Source organism: Erythrolamprus reginae, chromosome Z (genome assembly GCF_031021105.1).
Source record: "Erythrolamprus reginae isolate rEryReg1 chromosome Z, rEryReg1.hap1, whole genome shotgun sequence".
Taxonomy (NCBI): Eukaryota; Metazoa; Chordata; class Lepidosauria; order Squamata; family Dipsadidae; genus Erythrolamprus; species Erythrolamprus reginae.
Genome location: NC_091963.1, coordinates 49,160,106 through 49,181,479, shown reverse-complemented (window position 1 = coordinate 49,181,479; position 21,374 = coordinate 49,160,106). Strand labels below are relative to the sequence as shown.

At 38.2% G+C, this 21,374-nt stretch overlaps 1 protein-coding gene across 4 annotated transcripts in view; it reads left to right on the top strand.

Moving 5' to 3' along the window:
• The window catches only part of TBC1D5 (TBC1 domain family member 5), a 584,043-nt gene that overhangs the window by 224,224 nt on the left and 338,445 nt on the right, over positions 1–21,374 (top strand). For all 4 annotated transcript variants that reach the window (XM_070727730.1, XM_070727732.1, XM_070727729.1 and 1 more), the window contains one exon: positions 2,069–2,202. In XM_070727730.1, coding sequence (XP_070583831.1) covers positions 2,103–2,202 — 100 coding nt within the window. In that variant the 5' untranslated portion in view covers positions 2,069–2,102. The remainder of the gene's footprint in view (positions 1–2,068; positions 2,203–21,374) is intronic.

The window sequence follows — 21,374 nt, the reverse complement described above, 5'->3', positions numbered from 1 at the left end:
ATGAGTCAAAATCTTTCTTGTGGTCAATCCAGGTCATGTATAGGTTTGTTTTCCTGTTCTTACAGTTCTCCGAAATCATTTTATCAATTAGGATCTGGTCTTTCGTACCTCTGCTTCATCTTTTATTGCCCTTTTGCTCCACTGGCATGATGTCATCTTCTAGGTAGTCCTGAATTCTGTCAGCTATGATACCTGTCAGCAGTTTGAGCATGGTTGGCAAACATGTTATTGGTCTGTAGTTTCCTGGTATGGCTCCTTTCTCTGCGTCTTTCTGTATTAAATATATTCTGCCAGTTGTAAGCCATTCACTGATATTTCCTGTCTGCAGCATTTTATTGAACAATTCGGCCATTTTTGCATGCAGGCTGGTCAGGTATTTCAGCCAAAAACCATGCACCTGATCAGTGCCAGGGGATGTCCAGTTCTTTACTTTCTTCACTCTTTTTGCAATCATTTCAGGTGTTATTTGCAGCTGCTGCATAATGCTCTTTGAGAATTTTTTCTCAAACTCCTTTATCCACCCAGCAGTTTTGTTATAGTCCTTTTCGACCTCCCAGAGATCTTTCCAGAACTTTGTTGTTATTTTCACCTCCGGCTTTTCAATTTTCTTATCTGTTTGCTGATGCAGGTTCTGGTAGAACTGCCTCTGGATGGATTGAAATGTTTGCTTCTGCCTGTACTGGGTGATCCTAGCTTCATATCATTCAATTTTCCTGGCTGTCGCTGTTATCTGCTGCTTTACAATTTCCAGAGCTTCCTCGATCTTTCTTGTACTAAGCCAGTACTTTTTTGTCAAATAGTCTTTGATCTTCTGATTGTTCAGTTTCTGCTCCTTAATGTTCTTCAAGTTACTTGCATCTGATCTCAAGCTTTTGATTTTCAGTTCTAGTTGGATTTTCCATTTTGGTTTTCCAGTTGGTTTTCTGATTGGTTTCTGTTGCAGTAATCCTAGTTCTTCAGTTGTTATCACAGCTGTACTCTACGCAAGCTGATTCAATTCTTCAATTGAAGTTACATTGACAGTTGCAAGTGCAAGTGTCCCCATCAGTGGGACAAGTCGTTTCTTGCTTATGTTTTTTAAGGCTGGCAGTCTCTTTCGCTCTGCATTGGAGCCTGCATGAGCAAGTATTTGGTCCTTCAGTTCTTGCTGCCTTTGAGTCAAAGTGTCAAGTGTCTCATCTGCAGCTTCTTGCTGTCTTTCCAAGTTTTCATCAGGTTCCAGTTGTGCAGTGACTCCAGATCTTATTGGAGCTTCTACTGGTGCCAGATCAGATTTTGGTGTTTCTATTTTGCAAATTTTCTGTATTTCTTCTAATTCGACTTCACTGAACATTTGGTTCCTGATTATGAGTCGTCGCTGATCGGCCAGTCGAAGTTCCGTTATTTTTGAATCTGCATATTCTTGTTTCCATAATTGGTACATCCGTCTTTGATATCCATGTTTTTCAGGCTCCGAGTTGTAATAACACTTCATGATTGTGTGATTCTATGACATTGAGAATTTGTGCCGCTTTTTGATTTGTAAGCTTTGTTTGTTTTGTTGCTGTAGCTCATTTGTTGATGGCTGCCCAGGTTCCACAGCAGTCACCGTGGTCCTTTTTATCCTGGGCGACGATCAAGCCAGTATGGACTTCTTTTTGTTTTGTCTCTCCATTAGTTTAAATGGGTTAGGTACGTTTAGTCTGGCTCCTCTGATTTGACCACTCCGGCAAGGTTAGACCTACCAGTAGTTTACACTACCGCCAGCACAGCTCTCAGCTTCATTGAAGCACACAAGCCCCAGTACCACGACAAGGCGTACCCACCAGTGGGGATTATTATTATTATTATTATTATTATTATTATTATTATTATTATTTAGTAGATTTGTATGCCGCCCCTCTCTGAAGACTCAGGGCGGCTCACAGTAATTAATTAGTAATAATTAGTAATTAATAGTATGATTAATAATTGTGCCATGAAGAAGCTCTTAGTAATTTTCTGAATGAAATATTGCATTTTCTGAAATATTTACATTTTAGTAGAGTAGGTAGTATGATTAATCAATTACTTTTAATTTTTCATACAGATAATTCAACTTATTGCACGTGCCAAACCTCAATATGTATCACTATGTTTCTGGAGCTAGCCATCCTTTGCGAACTGAAGAGCAAGAAATAGGAATTGATCCCCTTCAGAATTATGGGAACAAACCTGATGAAGGTGAGTGTATAATTTCTGTATTGCAGTTACATTGTAAATTTTTTTTTTGAAATGTTTGGAATGATAATTTCTTTTGAGATATATTACATGAAAGGAGTTGTTCTCCATCGTGGGTGGACCAGCAATCTGGATGGGTTTCCCTCATCCATTAAGCAATGAAGACCAAGTCTGTCTTTTTTGCCAGGATCCTCTCTGCTAAGACCCAGCTTCAATTCTGTCCTCAGCAGGATGGATGTGGCAAAATTGTGCTCCCATCCTGATTGCTGATTCCCAGAGATTAGAAGCATCAATAGCCAACTTAGTGAGTTTGAATTCCACCTTTGATCACTGAGAGATCTGCCAATCCTCCATGGTCCTTGCTCCAATTGTCTCAGCTGGTGTCGGATTGCGCCCAGTGGCATTGACCCTGAATGTTTGCTAGGAGCGAGGTTCAATTGCTCCCCATCTTTCCGGGCGAACTAGCTTGAAGAAGTGTTGGGCTCCATTTTACAGGCGGCAGTGACTCAGCAAACTTCAGTATCAGCTGCACCTAATATGTCAAGTCTAGTCTTCCGATTTTTCAAATCTGGGTCTTAGCAGGGTCGATCCTGGGAATAAAAGACAGACTTGGTCCTCATCGCTGAATGAACAAGGACAACCCATCCTTACTGCTGCTTCCACCCTATTAGAAGACTAATCAGATAAGACTAATGCCCCTTTTGTTTTCAAATCAGTAAAATTTGTAATAAGCAGTGCTTTGTAAGATATTAATAAAACTGTGAGAAGTCAGGTTAAAATTATTTTGGAACACTACTCAGATAGTTACCCTTTCCTGATAATCAAGTAACAAATCAACAAACACCTAGAAGCAAAGTAATAACCAAAAGCCAACATGGGTTTGTGTTGGCTTTTGGGCCAGCTCCTGCCCCAAGGACTGTGGGGGTGGATGTGGGTGAATCCTCCCGTGTCAGAGGCCAGTTTTACCACCGACTGCTTTGGATAACGAAGCGTCGGAAGCAGGGAGTGAATGTGAAATGGGATCCTCAGAGGGGATCATGGCAGACAGCGTATTAGGGAGTAATTCATCATCATCATTATCCTTGCTGGATTCAGATAAAGGGACATTCATTGACGTACGCAGCCGCAGGGCAATGACTAGGAAAGAGCAACTGCGTAAATACTATAGGAGATAAAGGAGTTTCACCTGTGGTTGGGTGTGGTTCGACTAATTGGGGCTGCCGCTAAATTGGCAGTGTTCTGGCCTCTAAGTGTGGAAGTTTATCCGTTCGGTGAAAGAGGAAGTGGCTTTCGTCTCAGGATTCTCCAAGGACTCTCTTTGCATTGATACCAGGACTCTGAAACTAAACCATAGTCAAGTGTGTGAGTTGAAAACTTTTGAAGGAGAGTGGCTGTGACGTCTTCACAGCTGTTTGTTAATTGCTTTGTGTTTGTTTATTGTTTTTCACCGCATTCAAGTCTGTTGCTTTGAAGGTGAGCCCTTTGACTACCAAAAGGGTGTTTTGCTTCTATTTTACTTTCAATAAAAACAGACTGACACATTTAGTACTTTATCACCCTCAAAATAAAATGTAACTGGGAAAATAAGCCCTAATGCATCTTTGGGAGCAAAAGTTAATATACGATTCAGTCTTATTTTTGTGGAAACATTGCTTTCCCCATCATCTTTTACTTTCAGAAGATAACAAAGTAAGTAGTTCATACTTTCATTCTAACAGGTTATGATTATAATTTTACTGTAAGTATTTTTCCGCATGTGCTAATTATTCTTAGTTTGTTTAAATGATTTATGTATAAACGATTTACTGCTTGATTCAAGAGACAATCATTAATTTAAAGCCAGTAAGTAACAAAATGGTTCTAAGTAATAGAAATGAAAACAATAAGTTGTCAAAATGCGAAATTTCATATAAACATCTGGTTGCTATGTGACCATCCATGATAATGATAATTTTTAAAGGTAAATTATAGGAAAAAGTTTGTTTTTGCATCCAGTATTAAACAAAAATTGAAAATGTTTTATTTAGAGTAGAAAAATCAGTATCCCTTGAATATTTTAGCTGTGATTCATAATTTTTAACTTCATTTAGCAAGTATATTTTATTTGTATGTTTCTTTTTCTTTTTTCTTTGTGCCCAGGAGCATTTAGTTACCTACATAGGGGAAGACTTCCTAATTTTTTTAACTTTAACATTGATATGACATACAGTGTTATTAGTATTTGAATTGATGTTTAAAAGAGGCATTAATTCATTTACCCCAAATGTTCATTAACAATGTAAATGTATGCTGATGTTCTATGAGACAAGGAAGTGACTAATGACTCTTTCGCACTAACAACACTTAAAATGAATAGAAACTTAAGATAGCTAATCTTCAAGTAATCAAGACCCTCATTCAGCTTGGCATCTCTGTATGCTCTAAAACAGCTGTCAACTGTAAAAAATATATACACAACACACAGATATGCACATGCAAAGATAGACATATGTAAATACATGATTCCTCAAAGTCATAAAGGTTACCAACCATGGTACATTTTTACATTCTATATGTAAATATTTTATATAAAGCATCTATTTCATCTCCATGACTTCTTTTACAGTAAAATACAAACTGCATTTTAATCTAATGCCATATGCAGCCAAAATTCATAATCTTTCAGTTTATACTATTATTTTGAATAAAGCTGTAGATATTGACAATACAATAGACTTTAGCATAATTTTCTTAGCACAAATATCATAACTCAGAATTTTCAGTATTGTGGCTACAATTGCTTTATTAAAAAGGGAGATGTACTTTGTATATTGCATAAATCCTCCACTGATTATACATTACAATGCATTTAAGTAACAATTTAAATTAGTATATATCTTTATCTGATAATTTGTGGCTTGATAGTAAGGTTTTTAACCTAGATAGAAAAGATAATTCAGTAGTCAGTTCATATATGGATAATACATGTTTCATTGATTGAGGGTGAAACTATATGGAAAAAAGCATGATAAAATTGACCATTTACTGTATGTTGAAGAAAAAGCTCTCTACTCTTTATAAAATAATGGCCTTTTAGAAGTAATGGCCTTTTATTATGGTAAAATTACACATATATACACACACAGACAATTTGAACAACTTCTAAAATATTGAATTGTCTTTTTATAAATAACCCCTTTACCATTTATTTACACTTAATTTATCTAAATATGAATGGAGGGTTGGTTCCATTTGTTCCAAAGAGTTAAAAATATAACAAGTTTCTTGATTCATGTTTGAAAATGCACTAGGCTTATTGCAAATAATATTGTCTTTAATCATTAGTTATGAAGTAATCATTAGGCAGATTAATCAAAATCAGAAAGACAAGGTGATAATTCTGAATACATTTAATGTCTCTATACATCGTGTATTTACTGAGTAGAGAAAAACTGAGGTTTTTCTACTTTCATTTTCTAGACCAAGTAGTACATTTGCATCTTTAGAACTTACATTTTTTTCATACCATAAAATTTATAGTATTCTTCACTCAACCATTTTGGCTGCCTTGATTCTGTTCAGTAGAAGACGAAAAACAAATATCTCTTTTCAGAATTTTTAGATTTTATTTTTTTTTACCATGATAGAGTTTCGGTAGACTTTGCATAATCTATTTCCTAACCTTGTCTAATTTGAAGGGCTGGTTTGGGCTATTCCATGTCTTCACAAAATGAGAATATACATAATTTCTAAAGCAGTTGAATAAAGAATAGTATAAATTCAAAAATGAAATCACCTCCAATGTGGCTGTTAAGAATTGGGGTGGGGTGGGGAATCTGTCTTGATTTATATTTTATGAAGATTTTGATTTTGGTATTTCTGTTAATCCATGTTAAACTAATTCAATGTAATTATGAATTTTTTCTGGTTTAGTCTATGAGCCAAACATTCAGATCTGCTATGCAAAAAATAGATATGCACATAATTTTTTAAAACACATCAGCTAAATATTAATTATAAAAACCATTAATCTAGCTATAAATAGACACATAATTCCTCACTTGATATGATTACTGAAATAAATAGATTATTGGAGTTGCTTTGATTATAGGAACAATTAGAAAATGTAAGAATTAAACATGAAAATTTTATTTTAATGTGACAAGTATTAAAATATTTCTCAAAGTTTGGATTAGAAAACTGAGTTATGAACAATGAAGAGTTATGTAGAACATTCAATATTGAAAGTTATTCAGTCTGCCTTATTTTATTCTCTCTAAATAGATCAAAACTTCCTTCTGTTTCATCCAACACCAGATGCTACTTAGCAAGCTTTTAATAGTCATTTATTAATAATAGCTTCTGTGTAGTTTGATTTTATTTGAACAGCTACAGATTTCTAGTGACAAAGGCCATTGGAATATCACTTCTCCACTTATGTTTGATAATAATTATTCCTGTCAGTTGTTTCTTAAATAGTCTTCTCCTGTTTTGTAGTCACTTTTATATTTTCATGTATTGTATGAATTGGAGCATAAAGCACAGTGAGCATCATTTCTCTTTTTCCTTTTTTCAAGAATTAGCATAGTTTAATATTTTAAAATATATCTGAGCTAATTTATCAACTCTCATGCCACTTGTATCATGCTTCAATATTATTTAGGTTTTGAAGATACTGCATTTAAAATCAGCTGATAAGCTTAAATACTTATTTAGAATTATTTGCTTTTGATTACAGTATTAGTATCAAAAGTATTTGCCTAATTTTGGTTATTTTTGACATGTATAGAAGTCACTACAGTATCAAGATAAAAATGATCTACAGTTGAAAATATCCGGTGATAAAATTCTTGTAACAGTTTTTTTTAGTTTATATATGTATTTTATATAAATGTAAAAATTTATCCTACAAAAGAAAGTAGAATGAATCATTTAACAATGGTTGTGGATTGTTAAATGTAGATATGTTCTATTACTATATCTTCTTTTCTATTATTTCTTAGATATATTTTACTATGAGTATCTCCTCTATAATCTTCATCATGGATTTTACTATTTGTATATAGATATATACCCACTAAAACCCTCATTGTGTATTGGACAAAATAAATAAATAATTAATTAAAAAATAAAATAAATAAGTTTTGATGAGCAAACCATTATTTAGTTTGCTCATCAAAACTTCTACATTTTAAGTTTAGAGTTCTCATCTGCAAATCTATATAGTGGTAAATAAAATTCCTGCATGTATGATATTAGATTATTAATTAAAATAATATTTAATTTTTAGGGTTTTTTTTGACAGCTCGGATTCTTTAAATTATTGAGAAATTAATCTCATCATGATTGTTTGTGAATCAAATATAGCTTTCTTACACATTTTCTGTTTCTCCAGTTAAAAATACAGTTAAATAGATTAGTTAGAATTTTTAAATTAATTTGGTAGTTATATGCAGATAAAAGATTTGAGTCCATTTTTATGTATTTAGTAATATCATCTAGTCTCAAATTGTGTATTTTAATTTCAAAATCTGTTCCAAGAAAATGAAATAAAATCAGTTGCCCTGGATTTGAACCTGATTTGTCACAAATATTTAAATTTAATTTAGAAGTCTAAATAAAGATGTTCAACTTATTTTAAATCTTTATACTCTAGTATCTTACGTCTTTCAGTGTAATTGCATTAGGACACATAATATGAAGAAATACAAGATTGTCATGACACATACCTGATGTTTGTTTTTTTTGCCATTTTGAACAAGGTATACTTTATTTATGGGCGATATGGCTTTTTTTAAACAAAGAAAAATCTGTCTATGCTTATATTGCCATTTTTATAAACAAAACAGCTGATAGTTTAATGAATACCATACTGAGGGCCATGTAGGACATAAGGCAAATTAAGCAGGTTACAAACTGCACATCTTCTATTTAGATACAGGAGATCTTCCCAGTCCGAATAATTAGTTGTACTAATCAGACAAGCTGACAATTAGAAACAGAAGGAGACCATTTGTATCAATTTGAACAACATAACTGGTAATGAAATGAAATAGCCACATTGGATAGTTTTCACCTCTACTTTGGATTATACTGCCTTAATCTTGCCTATATTTAATGCTTAAAAATCCATATATTTAACAAAAGCTCACTAGTATAAAGATAGGTGAAATAAAATGATATTGTTTATAAATAAATATAAATATTTAAAAATAAGGATAAAAATATAGATTTGTAAAATGAATGAATTTGTATTATAAATGAGGTTTTTCCTCAAAATAAATGTCTCTGTTTTGTATTTTAGTAGTTTAGATAGAAGAAATAGAATAGAGGGACAAAAAACTTAAGGGTAAGCAAACATATTTGTGTGTGTGTGTGCGTGAAAGCACAACAAATATAAATTGCATTATATTCTCTTTAAAAGGAGAAAAATAATGGCTTACTTGTATTGAAGTCTAATACATCTGAAATAAAACAATATTGAGATTATTTAGCATTTTATAGACTTTTTAGAAGGAATAAACATGATTTTAATCTCATGTTTTCTTCACTATTCTATTTTTAAAAATCCAGATGTTTTGTCCCCATATGTTACTTTTGTTCTCATACATTACTCTAAGATAGGACACACACACACACACACACACACACTTACTTTTGCTGATAAAGGAAGCAATATGCCCTCTCCCATGCCAGGGTGATTCGATTGAAACACACACACATACAAACACATACACACACACACATTTTTGCTGATAGTGGAAGCAATATGCTCTCTCCCATACCACGGTGATTCGACAGAAACACACACACACACACATACACCATTTGCATGTTTCATTAAGTTTAAGATGAACATTTTCTAAAGTTCATCCTAATTAGCCAGTAACATGTTTAATTTTTATCTGATTTTTAGATTTGTTCATATCTCTTAATCAGTAATCACATAGTTGTATTATTGGAAAATAAAACAACATCAGCTGCAGAACATATAGCATCTGATATTTAAATTTCCTTTATATGCTTTATTGTTATTTTTATAGAAGTAAAATCTTTTGATCTAGCAAATTTTATTTTTACATACTAACACTAAGTATTTGAATATCTTCTCCATTGTTTGCATAATTTCATCCAAAATAATGTTGTTATTAATGAATTATTTGGAATATAATGATCCTTGGTAATGTTTTACAGCATGAAGATATATTACATTGCCATGATATTACTAAATATTAAGTAGCTGAAACATTTCAGTAGTCTACTTAAATCAATGGCAATAACAGTCTCAGCTGTTTTGGGGAGTAGTTGCTGTTTACTAAAAGGAGAAGAGCAATGTCTTTTGTTACCTACTCTCTTACATATATTTTCCTGCTATGGAGGGATCCCTATGGAGGGGTTACAATGTTGTGCACTGGTCAGATTACCGTATTTTTCGCTCCATAAGACGCAGTTTTTTTCCTCCCAAAGTAGGATGAAAAATCAGCCCCGTCTTATGGAGCGAAGATGCAGGCGGGGGGGGGGGAGGCTGCGAACTCGGAAGCGCCATCCCGCCGGCTGGCTGGCTAGCTGCTGCCTGGCCCCCTCCCTCCCGGAGGAGGGTCTCCCTCCGCACCACCAGCGGCGCTCCCCCCGCCAGCCAGCCAGCCAAGCCCCGCGCCCGCCGGAACCGGCTCCTCGCTCTCCCCCCGCCGCCCGCCGCGTTTGCAGGAGGTGGGGAGGGTCGGGCGGCCCGCCAAGGCCAGGAGGGATGCCATTGCCCCCCCTTCCCTCTCTCTGCCCGCCGCTGCGCCTCCTTGACGCCGAGAGGAAATGCCGGCAAAGGCTTTTCTCAGCGGAGGCCGGCGAAGGCGATATTCAATGTTGGGGGCACATGGGCGGTTGCGCGCGCTCCCTATCTCCCTGCTAGCCCACTCGGAATATTCAAAATAAGAAAAGCCTTTGCCGGTGAAGGTTTTTCTTATTTTGAATATTCCGAGTGGGCTAGCAGGGAGATAGGGAGCGCGTGCAACGGCCCGTGCGCCCCCGACATTGAATATCACCTTTGCCGCCGGCCCCGCCTCTCCTACAACCCCCTTGCTGAGAGCCCGGGACGAAAGTGCTCTCGGCAAAGGTGAGGCGGGCAGGGCGTGCGCGCGTCACCGCTGAGAAGAACGGAGAGAGAACGAGAGTGAGTGAGAGCAACAGACAGCAAGATAGTGAGAAAGAGAGAGTGAGAGAAAGGGGGGGAGAGAGAAAGAGAGGGGGGAGAGAGAGAAAGAGAGGGAGAGGGAGAAAGAGAGTGGGAGAGGGGGGAGAGATAGCAAGAGAGGGAGAGAGAGAAAGAGATAGGGAAAGGGGGGAGAGAGAGGGAGAGGGGGGAGAGATAGCAAGAGAGGGAGAGAGAGAAAGAGAGAGGGAAAGGGGGAGAGAGGGGGGAGAGAAAGAGAGAGGGAGGGAGAGAGAGGAGATAAAGGAAGAGGAGAGAGAGAAAGGAAGAGAAAGAAAGAAAGAGGGATAGAAAGAGAGAGTGAGAGATGCTCAGTGAGCCTTTCTTTGAAGTTGCCTTTCTTTCTTTCTTTCTTTCTTTCTTTCTTTTTCTCTCTTGCTCTCTTTCTCTTTCATTCTTTTTTCTTTCTCTTTCTTTCTTTCTTTCTCTTGCTTTCTCTCCTTCCTTCCCTCCTTCCATTTCTTTCATTCCCCCTCTCTATTTTTATTTCTCTTTCATTTTCTTTCTTTCTTTCTCTCTTTCTTGCTTTCTTTCTTGCTCTTTTTCTTTCTCTCTTTTACCTTCCCTTCCTCTATTTCTTCTTTTCTTTCTCCTTCCTACCTTCTTCCCTCCCTCCCTCCCTTCAGTCCTTCCTCTCTTACTCTCCCCTTTCATAAGTTTCCTTGCTTCCTTCCTCTGTTCCTGTTCCTTCCCCCTTTCTTTCTTTCTTTCTTTCCTTCCTTCCTTCCTTCCTTCCTTCCTTCCTTTCCTCCCTCCATTTCTTGCTTTCCTTTTCCTTCCTCCCTTCTTTCCTCCCTCACTCCCTTCTTTCACTCCTTCCTCTCTTCCTCTCCCCTTTTTGGCTCAAAATATTTTTTTTTCTATTTTCCTCCTCTAAAATCTAGGTGCGTCTTATCAGCAGGTGCGTCTTATAGAGCGAAAAATAATTTTACATAGCATTATAACAGCGATTACAAACATTTTTGGGCTGGGGTACCAAAAGAGTGTGCATGATTGCATTGATGGAGACGTTCATACCAATAATGCAATTACTTCCTCCCATGCATGTGCACAACCCCTACACTGCTCCCCCGCCCCTGCGCGCATGTACACGGGCTTCACTGAAGCTGTGGAGTTGCCCTACTACTTAACTTCAGATAGTTGCAACCAATTCTCCCACACTTTGGCCCATTTCTCCTGCAGCTTGCAAGGCTTTCCTGAAGGCCTTTGTAGCCTATAATAGAGCTCTGGATCATTCTGGAGCTCTGTTATCAGTTGCAGCGGCCTTTCCTATTTCCTTAAGGCCTTTCCTGAAGATCTCTCTAGCCAATAGCAGGGCTCGTGATAGATATGGAGTTCGATTATCAGCTGCAGAGGCTTTCAAGAAGCTTTGCCAGCTACAGAAGAAATGGGCTGAGGAATGAGAGCCCTAGTGCAACTGTACAAACTTGAAGAAGTTCCTGAAGGCATCTGACAGTGAAAAGGTACCTGGGGATGAGCACACAAGTGAACTTCTGATTGGGATGTTTTTTGCAATCCTCAGGGTTCAGGAGAGTGAAAACAACACAAAAGAACATCGAAAATCAGATGACCAGCATATGCCTGTGTGCTGGAGCAGACATAGGGCAGTGCCTTGAGTGCTCTCAGATATGGCTCTGCATGCCATCTGTGGCAAGTGTGCCATAGGTTTGCCATCACTACACTATAATGTTAAATAAGCAGGAGATCAATAGCTAAGTTTTTTTAAAAACAAATTTATTAAAACGCATTATCAATTATTAAATTACATCTTTCTTTGACCCATTCACATCACTCATACACCAGAAGAATTCTAATTTCTGAATATAATGAAATTCATCAGGAGCCAGAGCTTCTATAGTCTCTTGATCTGCTACAACATATGTTGAAATTAGAGCAAATATCTTCAGTTTACAAGTTGTAAACTTGCCTTCTAGATATTTCAATGTTTCTTCCTTTACAGCTTAACTATACTTAATTTTTTGCAATTTCCAGTAGATCCATTTACTTCATATAGAAGTTTTATTTGACAGGTTATGGTCATCCTCTTCCCATTTTATGGTGGCCTTTTACACATTTTAAATTCTCCACACTCTCTAAAAAGTTGCCATTGTATTTAAGTTGTAAATGATACTGGTGCAACTATGGTAATAATTATTATAAATGAGTACCTGTGATTATAAAAAATAAAATAAACAAAATAATTATGCAAACATTGATAAGTAGTTTATGGATAATTCATAATACAAGTAGAAGAGATTACGTCACTGTTCCGAAGGGGAAATTAATTTATAAATTTTGATTTTACGTAAACAGTTGAAATAAAGTGATCATTTTTAAAATCCTACATAAATTGACTTTATTGTACTATTATTATTATTGTTGTTATTATTGTTGTTATTATTACAGTGGCACCTCTGTTTAAGAACTTAATTTGTTCTGTGTCCAAATTATTAAGTCGAAACGTCCTTAAGTAGAAGCAATTTTTCCCATAGGAATCAATGTAAAAGCAAATAATGTGTGCAAACACATTAGGAAAGAAATAAAAGCTCGGAATTTGGGTGAGAGGAGGAGGAGGAAGAAGAGGAGGAGGAGAATCGCTGCTGAGGGAGTCATCTGCAAAAATGAAATTAGCAAACGTAAATTCATCAATACTATAAATTCCATTAATCGAAATGACCCCAACCCCAAGAAACTTTGTGCAAGACCAGACTTATCCATATTGCAAAGAATCCAATCCAGACAACTTCATGCAGAACTTAAAAAACGTCAAGACGAAGGACAAACCAACCTATACATCGACTACCGAGCTGGCTGCATCAAAACCAAGACCCACTTCCCATCATCCAACCCTCCAAACTCCATCATCCAAAACCATCCCAGCATACAATTCACCGTCAACCAAAAACAACCAACCATAAACCTCAACCCTCAAACAACTACTGCTCAAATCCATCCTAACTACTTGCCTATCTCCAACCAAAACCAACTCCCATTGAACCAAGACTAGTAATGCACGCCCCTTACTTCCTCATCATCAACCACTTCTAACATTAAATGTAAACTAATAAACGCAAGAAGCATTGCTAACAAAATATCCAAACTCCTTCTCCTACTAAAACACACTAAATTTGACATCATTTTTATATGTGAAACATGGTTAACTAAATCCCTCCTCGACTCCATTATCACTACAAAAGACTACCATGTTTTCCGATCTGATCGCGCAACCCGTAGAGCAGTCTTCTACAAGAAATCATTCAACATAAAGCAAGTCCAAGTTAAACAAGAACTTTACCTCCCTGAAACTATCATGTGAACTAACCTCAGACACCATACTCTGTTTCTTCCGATGCTATAGAGCCCCTGACTATGACATCTCACAGGCGAACAAGTTAAACTCACTGCTAATGTGGGCAACCTCGTACCAACATCCCCTCATATTTCTTGGTGACCTAAACCTACCACATATTAACTGGTCCTTAAATGAATGCACAACTAAATCTATTCACTCAACCCTCTACAATGCTATCACTAGTCTAGGGCTAGTGCAACTAGTTACTGACAATACCAGACTCAACAACTGCCTAGACCTCATCTTCTGCAACAGTTTACACTCAATTTATGGACTCCAAGTAAAAGAACCCTTTTCTAACAGTGACCACAGCACAATTGACTTTTGCCTCAACGTACGTCCTCTCATAAACGCCAAAAGCAGAACAACCAATTTCAACTTTAAGAAGGCCAGCTATGACAACATAAACTCTGACCTCTCATCCCTTGATTGGAACACAATATTCTCCGGCTGTATCACTGTAAATGACTATTACAATAAATTTCTGCTTGAGATCCAAAGAGTCATAAAATCACATGTACCGCTAATATACACCAAAACCAAGAGGAATAAATTACCCGTAAAAATAAGAAAGCTACAATCCAAAAAAATATTACTTTGGCATAAAAACAAAACAGGCTATGTTGCAAACTTTAAAAACTGCTATAGAAATTATGTCATCAAATAAAGACTGAATGTACCAACTATCATATCAAACAAGAAGAAAACTTCCTACGCACGAAATCCACTCGTGCCTTCTATAACTTGGTAAACAATAAACGTAAAGACTCTAGATTCATCCCACCAATTATGGGATCAAACGACAAAGAGTATATTGATGAAACAATTAAAGCCAACCTCTTTAACAGCTTCTTCAACTCTGTTTTTGTGAATAGTAATGGCTCATGCCCAGCATTTCCTAGTCGCACCCCAACTAACTTCAATGATCTAACACAAATCGACTTTACCAAAGAAAACGTTAAGAAATCACTGCACAACCTAAAACCATCTCTGTCTATCATATTTGACAGATTATGTGCATACTTCTTTAAAAAAACTGTCTTCAACTCTGGCTGAACCCCTAAGCATAATTGTCAAAATATCTTCTACAACTAGCTCCCTACCTAAACTCTGATCTCTAGCCACGGTCACCCCTATTTTCAAAAAGGGTGATCCTAGCAATGTTGAAAATTGTAGACCAATCTCCTTGACCTGCGTCACTTGCAAAGTCATGGAATCCATCATTAACCAATCCATTACACTCCACCTTGAAACAAATAACCTACTTTCCAACAAACAATTCTGAGATGGTGAGGAAGAGCACTCTCCTCCAATACTCCCCGTGCAAGGCTGCCTCCCATACACTGCCTCCATACACTGGCTGCTGCTGCTGCTATCTGATGTCTCTTCCTTCCCATGCTGAAGGGCTCCCCTCTCCTCTTGCTTGCTCACTTTGTAGCCAGCACCTTTCCTTCGCTGTGGTGACTCCTCAGCTGCCCAGAGCAAAGGGAACATTTCTTTTCTCTGGGCGCCAGCAGAGGTTTATTCCCTGTCCAAGCGCCCAGAGAAAGAAAAATGCTTTGTTCGCTTTGGACTGCCGAAGCCTCCTTAAGCGCCACCAAAAGGCTCCTCTGGCAGCCCAGATGGCTGGGATTAGGGGGAATGGCAGGAAACTGGCTGGGCCTTCATTCCGCTCTCAAATTTCCTGGGAAATTTTTTCCGGACTTGGGTTCTTAAGTAGAAAATGGTTCTTAAGTAGAGGCAAAAAAATCTTGAACACCCGGTTCTTATCTAGAAAAGTTCTTAAGTAGAGGCGTTCTTAGTTAGAGGTACCACTGTATTATTTTTTATTTGATTTGTATGCCACCCATCTTCCTAGTGACATTAGGCGCCTCACAACAAAAATAAAATATATAAATAGTGTTTATATTATCTAAAAAACAATTTAAAAACAATTTAAGCCTCACAGTTTTTTTTAAAAAAACCCATACATGCCATTAAAAAAAACATACATGCCATTTATAGCAAATAAACCAGCAATTTAGAATATGTAATTTACAATTCAAAGCAATTTATTTTTTCCAATACCACAATTTTTCTCATAATGTCTTCTAGGCATTTAGAACTTATGATAGTTTTTGACGACATAGTGACAAGAAAGACACCATCATATATACCAGCAGCATCTTCTCAGACTTCAACCCGGAAAGTGGTGGATACAACAAGACAGAGTGATAAAATTAAGACAGAAATGAGAGAAATGATGCAAGTTTTTGAGGAGTTCCAAGAAAAATTGTTGATAAATTGGAAGAGTATTGGCAAAGTAAGGGAAAACCTGAAAGAAATGAAAAAATTGCTGGAAAAAAATGAAAAAATTGCTGGAAAAAAATGAACAACATTTATAGAAAGCAGAAGAAGGAATTGAGGATAACAGAGAAAAGATAAAAGTAGTGGATATATGTCTAGATGAAATGGATAATAGACAAGAGAGAATATTATCTAAGATTCCAGAATGTGATGGAAGAGAAAAAAGAAATCTTGGCAGAAAAGATGGTGGAGATACTAGCAGATGTGATGGGAAAGGAAAAAGTACTTAATGATATTGATGAAATTTACAGAGTAAATACCAGATATGCAATGTGAAACAAATTACCACGTGAAGTACACATCAGATTTACAAAGAAGATATGGAGAAATGAATTGTTATTGATGTTGAGAAATACTACTCTTAAACATAAAGAAAAAGGTATTGTTGTATTGAAGCAAGTACTGAGGAAAGTTAAAGATCTGAGGAGAGATTATCAATTTCTGACCAAAAAGTTGATTGATAGAGGTATCAGCTTTAAATGTCTGGTTCCTGAAGGGATTATGGTGGTATGCCATGGTCAGAGGATGAGATTAGACACACTTGATAGAGCAGAGGCCTTCCACTTTGAACATTTTGAATGCCACAAAGAGAGGGAAAGGGAGAGAAAGAGAGTGCAAGAACCAAGAATAAATAAGCAACAATTGAGTCAAAAAGAAGAAATTAAAGGTAAGGACGATGGACCCACTAGAACAAAGAGATATAAAAGTAACTAGATTGGCTAAGTCCCTGTGATAAACCAGACATTATGGAGGAAGAAATTAAAATGATATCAATAAATATAAATTGACTGAATTCGGCAATAATAAGAAAGAATTTTTAGTAAATTGAAGAAAATGAATATTGACATTACCTACCTGCAAGAGGTACATATTAGGAAAAAAAAAATTCCAGGGTATGAAAGACTAGGAAAACTATGTTGAGTTTAACGATAAGAAGAAAAGAGGAGTTGCATATCAGAGCTGCACTTTTGGAAGCTAGCCAGCCCAAGCAGGAAACCAGTCCAACCAGCAAACTAACCCAACCAGCCAGCCACAGACGAGTAGATATGGAGTTGAAGTCAACTATCTCAGTTACAATAACTCACAGCAACCAATGTATCAATATAGCAACTTCAGAGCACACTTCACACAGAGCAGGATCAAAGATCAGAGAGAGAGCGAACAAACAGCACAGCACAGAGAGAGCGAATAAACAGCACAGCACAGAAGCGAACAGAGAGCTCTTGTATATTTAAATACTTTTCATGTAATTTCCAGGTTGTTGCATGCTTAACTGCCTCAGAATGACTCAGCATTCTCTACATAGGCCTTCCTTCTGCCTTGAGATATTATCTCAGGATATTCTTAATCCTGACATTGCATTGTATATATAAAAGAAAATAACTGTAAAGGACATTTACAAAGATGACAATAGTAGGATCTTTTTTTGAGGAGGGGTATACATTTTTTATTGTCTTTGACACCCTACAGAGATTCCAATTTACATACCTCAGATTAAAATATAATACAGTACAATATCAAATGTCAATTTCTTAGACAAATTAATCAAATTTTTCTAATTATTTATCCAATTATTTCTGGCATATATCATTCATCCTGTGCTACCTCCTTTCCAAATACTATCATCCAGATTTTAGATAATGTTCTTCGCTTTCATTTATATTTAAAGTGCTATAGCTATCTAAATTTCTTTTGGCTATTTGCTGTTTTTCCTAACTATGCCACCGTGCTTCAGTCCCTTTCTAGCGTTCTTGGAAAACACATTCCTACTTTCATTTTTTTTTAAAAACCCTCATTTTATCATAACTGCCCTTAACAATAGAAAATATACAAATTTATGTCTCTTTAAAAGCCCAGGAAGGAAATAAATAAAAAAGAAATAATAAAAGAGAAAAGGAAAGAAAAAAGAAAAGCAGGAAAGAATAAGAAAAGGAAAAACACTATTTATATCGTATCTTAATCTATACATTTCTACTTTAACAAATCAAGATAAATATAAATCATTATTAGTCCATTATTTTATGCAAAAAGTATCCTCCATTTAAAAAAAACCCAAAATATTAATATTCTTCCCTAATCTAGATATTTTCCACTGCCGTTCTTAGTGTGATAATCTTCCCTAATCTATAAACACTGCTGCCAATCTTAGCATAATAATCTTCCCTAATCAATGTGTCACTGTCATATCAGTGCAATAATCTTCCCTATTCTCCAATGCACTGCTGCGGAGAGTCCAACATGGGGTAATACTTCAGCCTGATTGGCTAGGGACTGAGTTAATTTAGAATAATTATAATTAGCTCCACCCCATCGCTACCCCCATTAGCTCAGTCTTAAAAACTCAGTCGTAGTGTAGGGACTAGAGTTTTTCACCTCTCAAAGTTACATGTTATAGTAATAAATTAATGCTTTTCCTTTTGTCTCTCTCACATGGGTTCGGGGGCATCATTACATAGCACTGAATTGCCCCCGGATAGCCAGACAGCGTCCTGCCTATCCGCTGAAATACCTGTGCCTGCATCCCAGCCATGGTTCCAGCCTCAGCCTCAGGCCTTCCGTGCACTGCAGCCTCCCTCTGCCACTTTTACACCGTCAGCAGCGGGCTTGCGCTCCAATGAGGTTTGGCAGATCATGCCCCCAGCGTTGCAAGACATGCTAACCAATGAATATTCCCACAGTTTGGCAACAGGAACATATCAGAGGACCATCCACAGAACACCTCGAAGGGACCTCTGGTCAGCCCCGGCACCTCCTTCCACTGCACAGGACTCTGCCCTGGAGAAAGGGGAAGTGGACAGCGACCATGACATTGAACTGTCTGAGGACGAAAATCCTCCTACTGACCAATCAGTGACATCGTTACTCTTCAAACCGGCTCTGTTTGACGTTCTGATGAGGACCCATTGCCTTATTTATCTTGAATCGTTCAAGTTCTTCTAAGACATTGGCTTCTAAGATCACTGGAGCTGAATCCGTACAGCTGGAAGCAATGCTATATCCATCTATAGTATTATTTTGTAAGATGTCTTTTGAGAAAACTGAACAGAAGTAGCTATTGAAATGGTCAGCGATCTCCTTATTCCCATTAATGTATTATTCCCGGTACTAAGCTTCGTGATGCCGCAGTTTTTCTTCTTTCTGTCACTAATATATCTGAAGAAGGTTTTATCCCCCTTCTCCACTGCACTGCTCAGAGAGTCCAACGTGGGTAATACTTCAGCCTTATTGGCAGGGACTGAGTTAAAAATTAGCATAATTATTTTGTCCCGCCCACCACTGCCCCCTCTTAGCCAGTTTTAAAACCTCAGTCATAGAGTAGGGACTATGAGTTTTGTTCTCTCCAGTTAGGAGATAGATTCTAATAATAAATGCATGCTTCTGTTTCTTTAAAACTAATCTTTTCTTCTCCCTTTTTTTATCTCCCTCTGCAGGAAATAAAAGCTGGAGTTCCTGGACTGAGAGCCTCTGCCCTCTGGGGTATCGTTCTCCAACTCTTCACCCCTGAGAAGCCTCTGCTCCCCGGAGCAAGCTTTGCTGACAGGGTGCACTGGTATGGGGTCACTGACGTGAGCGATCAAACCCCCCTCCCCAATTAGACCCAGGTACCTCCTTGGGTGGCCAGCGTGAGGCAGCACCTCCGGATCGGTTGCTATGCCGAGTGTGAGGAGTCCCGGCTGTCTCATTCCATTCAAAAGCTTGTAAAACAGCTATTTAGTGGCTAAAAGGACCGCAATTTAATCGCGGCGGCAGGGAAGCCTTGTAATTGCCAAGCAGGAGTGGATTGCCCCCATCAGCATGGGGAGCACTAAATTGCCGAGAGGGGGCTAGAACGCCGCCCCAGAGCTAACCGGCAAAATGGCAAATTATGGGGATTAAAGATTCTCCTTGCCTCGTTAAGGGACAATTTTCTCCTCCTGCCTGACGTCACGGTCGCCATTTTAGCACAATGACTCAGCTACTTAAAGTTTTCCCCAGCTGCCATGTTTTGGAGACTAACAAGAGTTGCCATGACAACGAGGTCAGTCAACAGACTTCTCAAGTCATAGACCAATCAGCCACTAGGGGGCGATGACGCGCTTTTTAGGCGTCACAATTTGCTTAGTCATTTTGCAATCTACTGGCCTCGTGAATAAGGCTCTCCTTGTTTGCTGTCTGTGAGTAATTATATGATTATGTCGCAGTTACCACAAAACCCCCCTAGTGAGCTTAAAGTTCCCTCAACAAATAAAGGGAAAGGCAAGGCTCATGGCACAAAATCTAAGGGGAAATCCTACCAGTCCTCAGCACTAAAAGAGGCTGAGAAAAAGATTAAAGCCTTAGAAGCCCAATTGGAAACAACCAAGGCTAAGAAGGGCCATAGCCCCTCAAGCAGTCTTCCCCCATGTCAACAGAGCCCCTCGGTCTCAGAGATTCCAATGGAGACCTTTCACTTCACAGGTGCAGGGGGATTGTCACCTGATCGCCCTTTAAGTGCACCACCTGCAGAAGGCTTTCAGAGGGCATAATGGTCCAGACCAGCTATACAGCCAGGGTCTCAACCATCTTCAGCTGCAGCAGCCACATTCACACCAACTGCAGCGGGCCTTAGAGGGCCCATGGACAATTGGCAAACAATGTCTCCATCCTTGCAGGATATGATTGCTTCGGTCTACTCTCAGGGCATTGCAGTGGGTGCCCAGCAGAGGCCTTCCACTCTCCCTAGGCCTACCAGACAGGATCCTTGGACTGTACCTGAGGTGGCCACATCTGTGCATGATTCCTTCCAGGAGGACCAAGACCTGGGTGAAATGCCCATGGACCAGGAGGATGAGCTTTCAGGAGATGAAGCCACCTTGCTTGAGCAACCTCCGTTAGCAGGTCTATTCAAGCAGTCTCTCTTCAGAGTTCTGTTAAATAAGGCCAAAGCCACTTTGACTCCTGATAACACTGCAAAGCCAGCAGCTCAGGATGTGGGCATCATGCCAGCAGCCAGACTCATCAACGAGCCACAGAAGGAGTCTGAGCACATCCCTGCAATACCCATCTTTGCAGAGAACATCAAAAAGCCCTGGAAGCAGCCAACTGCAGCCCTAGGACCATCAGCCTGGGACAGGAAGTTCTATACATTTGACCCAGAGGTGGAGGATCTACTCCAGTATCCCTCGGTGGATACACCAGTAACATCCTTGATGTCCAATGCAGTCGTGCCATCTGACATGGCAGATGGACTGAAGCCGGATGATAGAAGGGCGGAGAACATGATCAGACGAATTCATCAGCTGTCCGCCTGGTCACTCAGAGCGGCATCGGCCG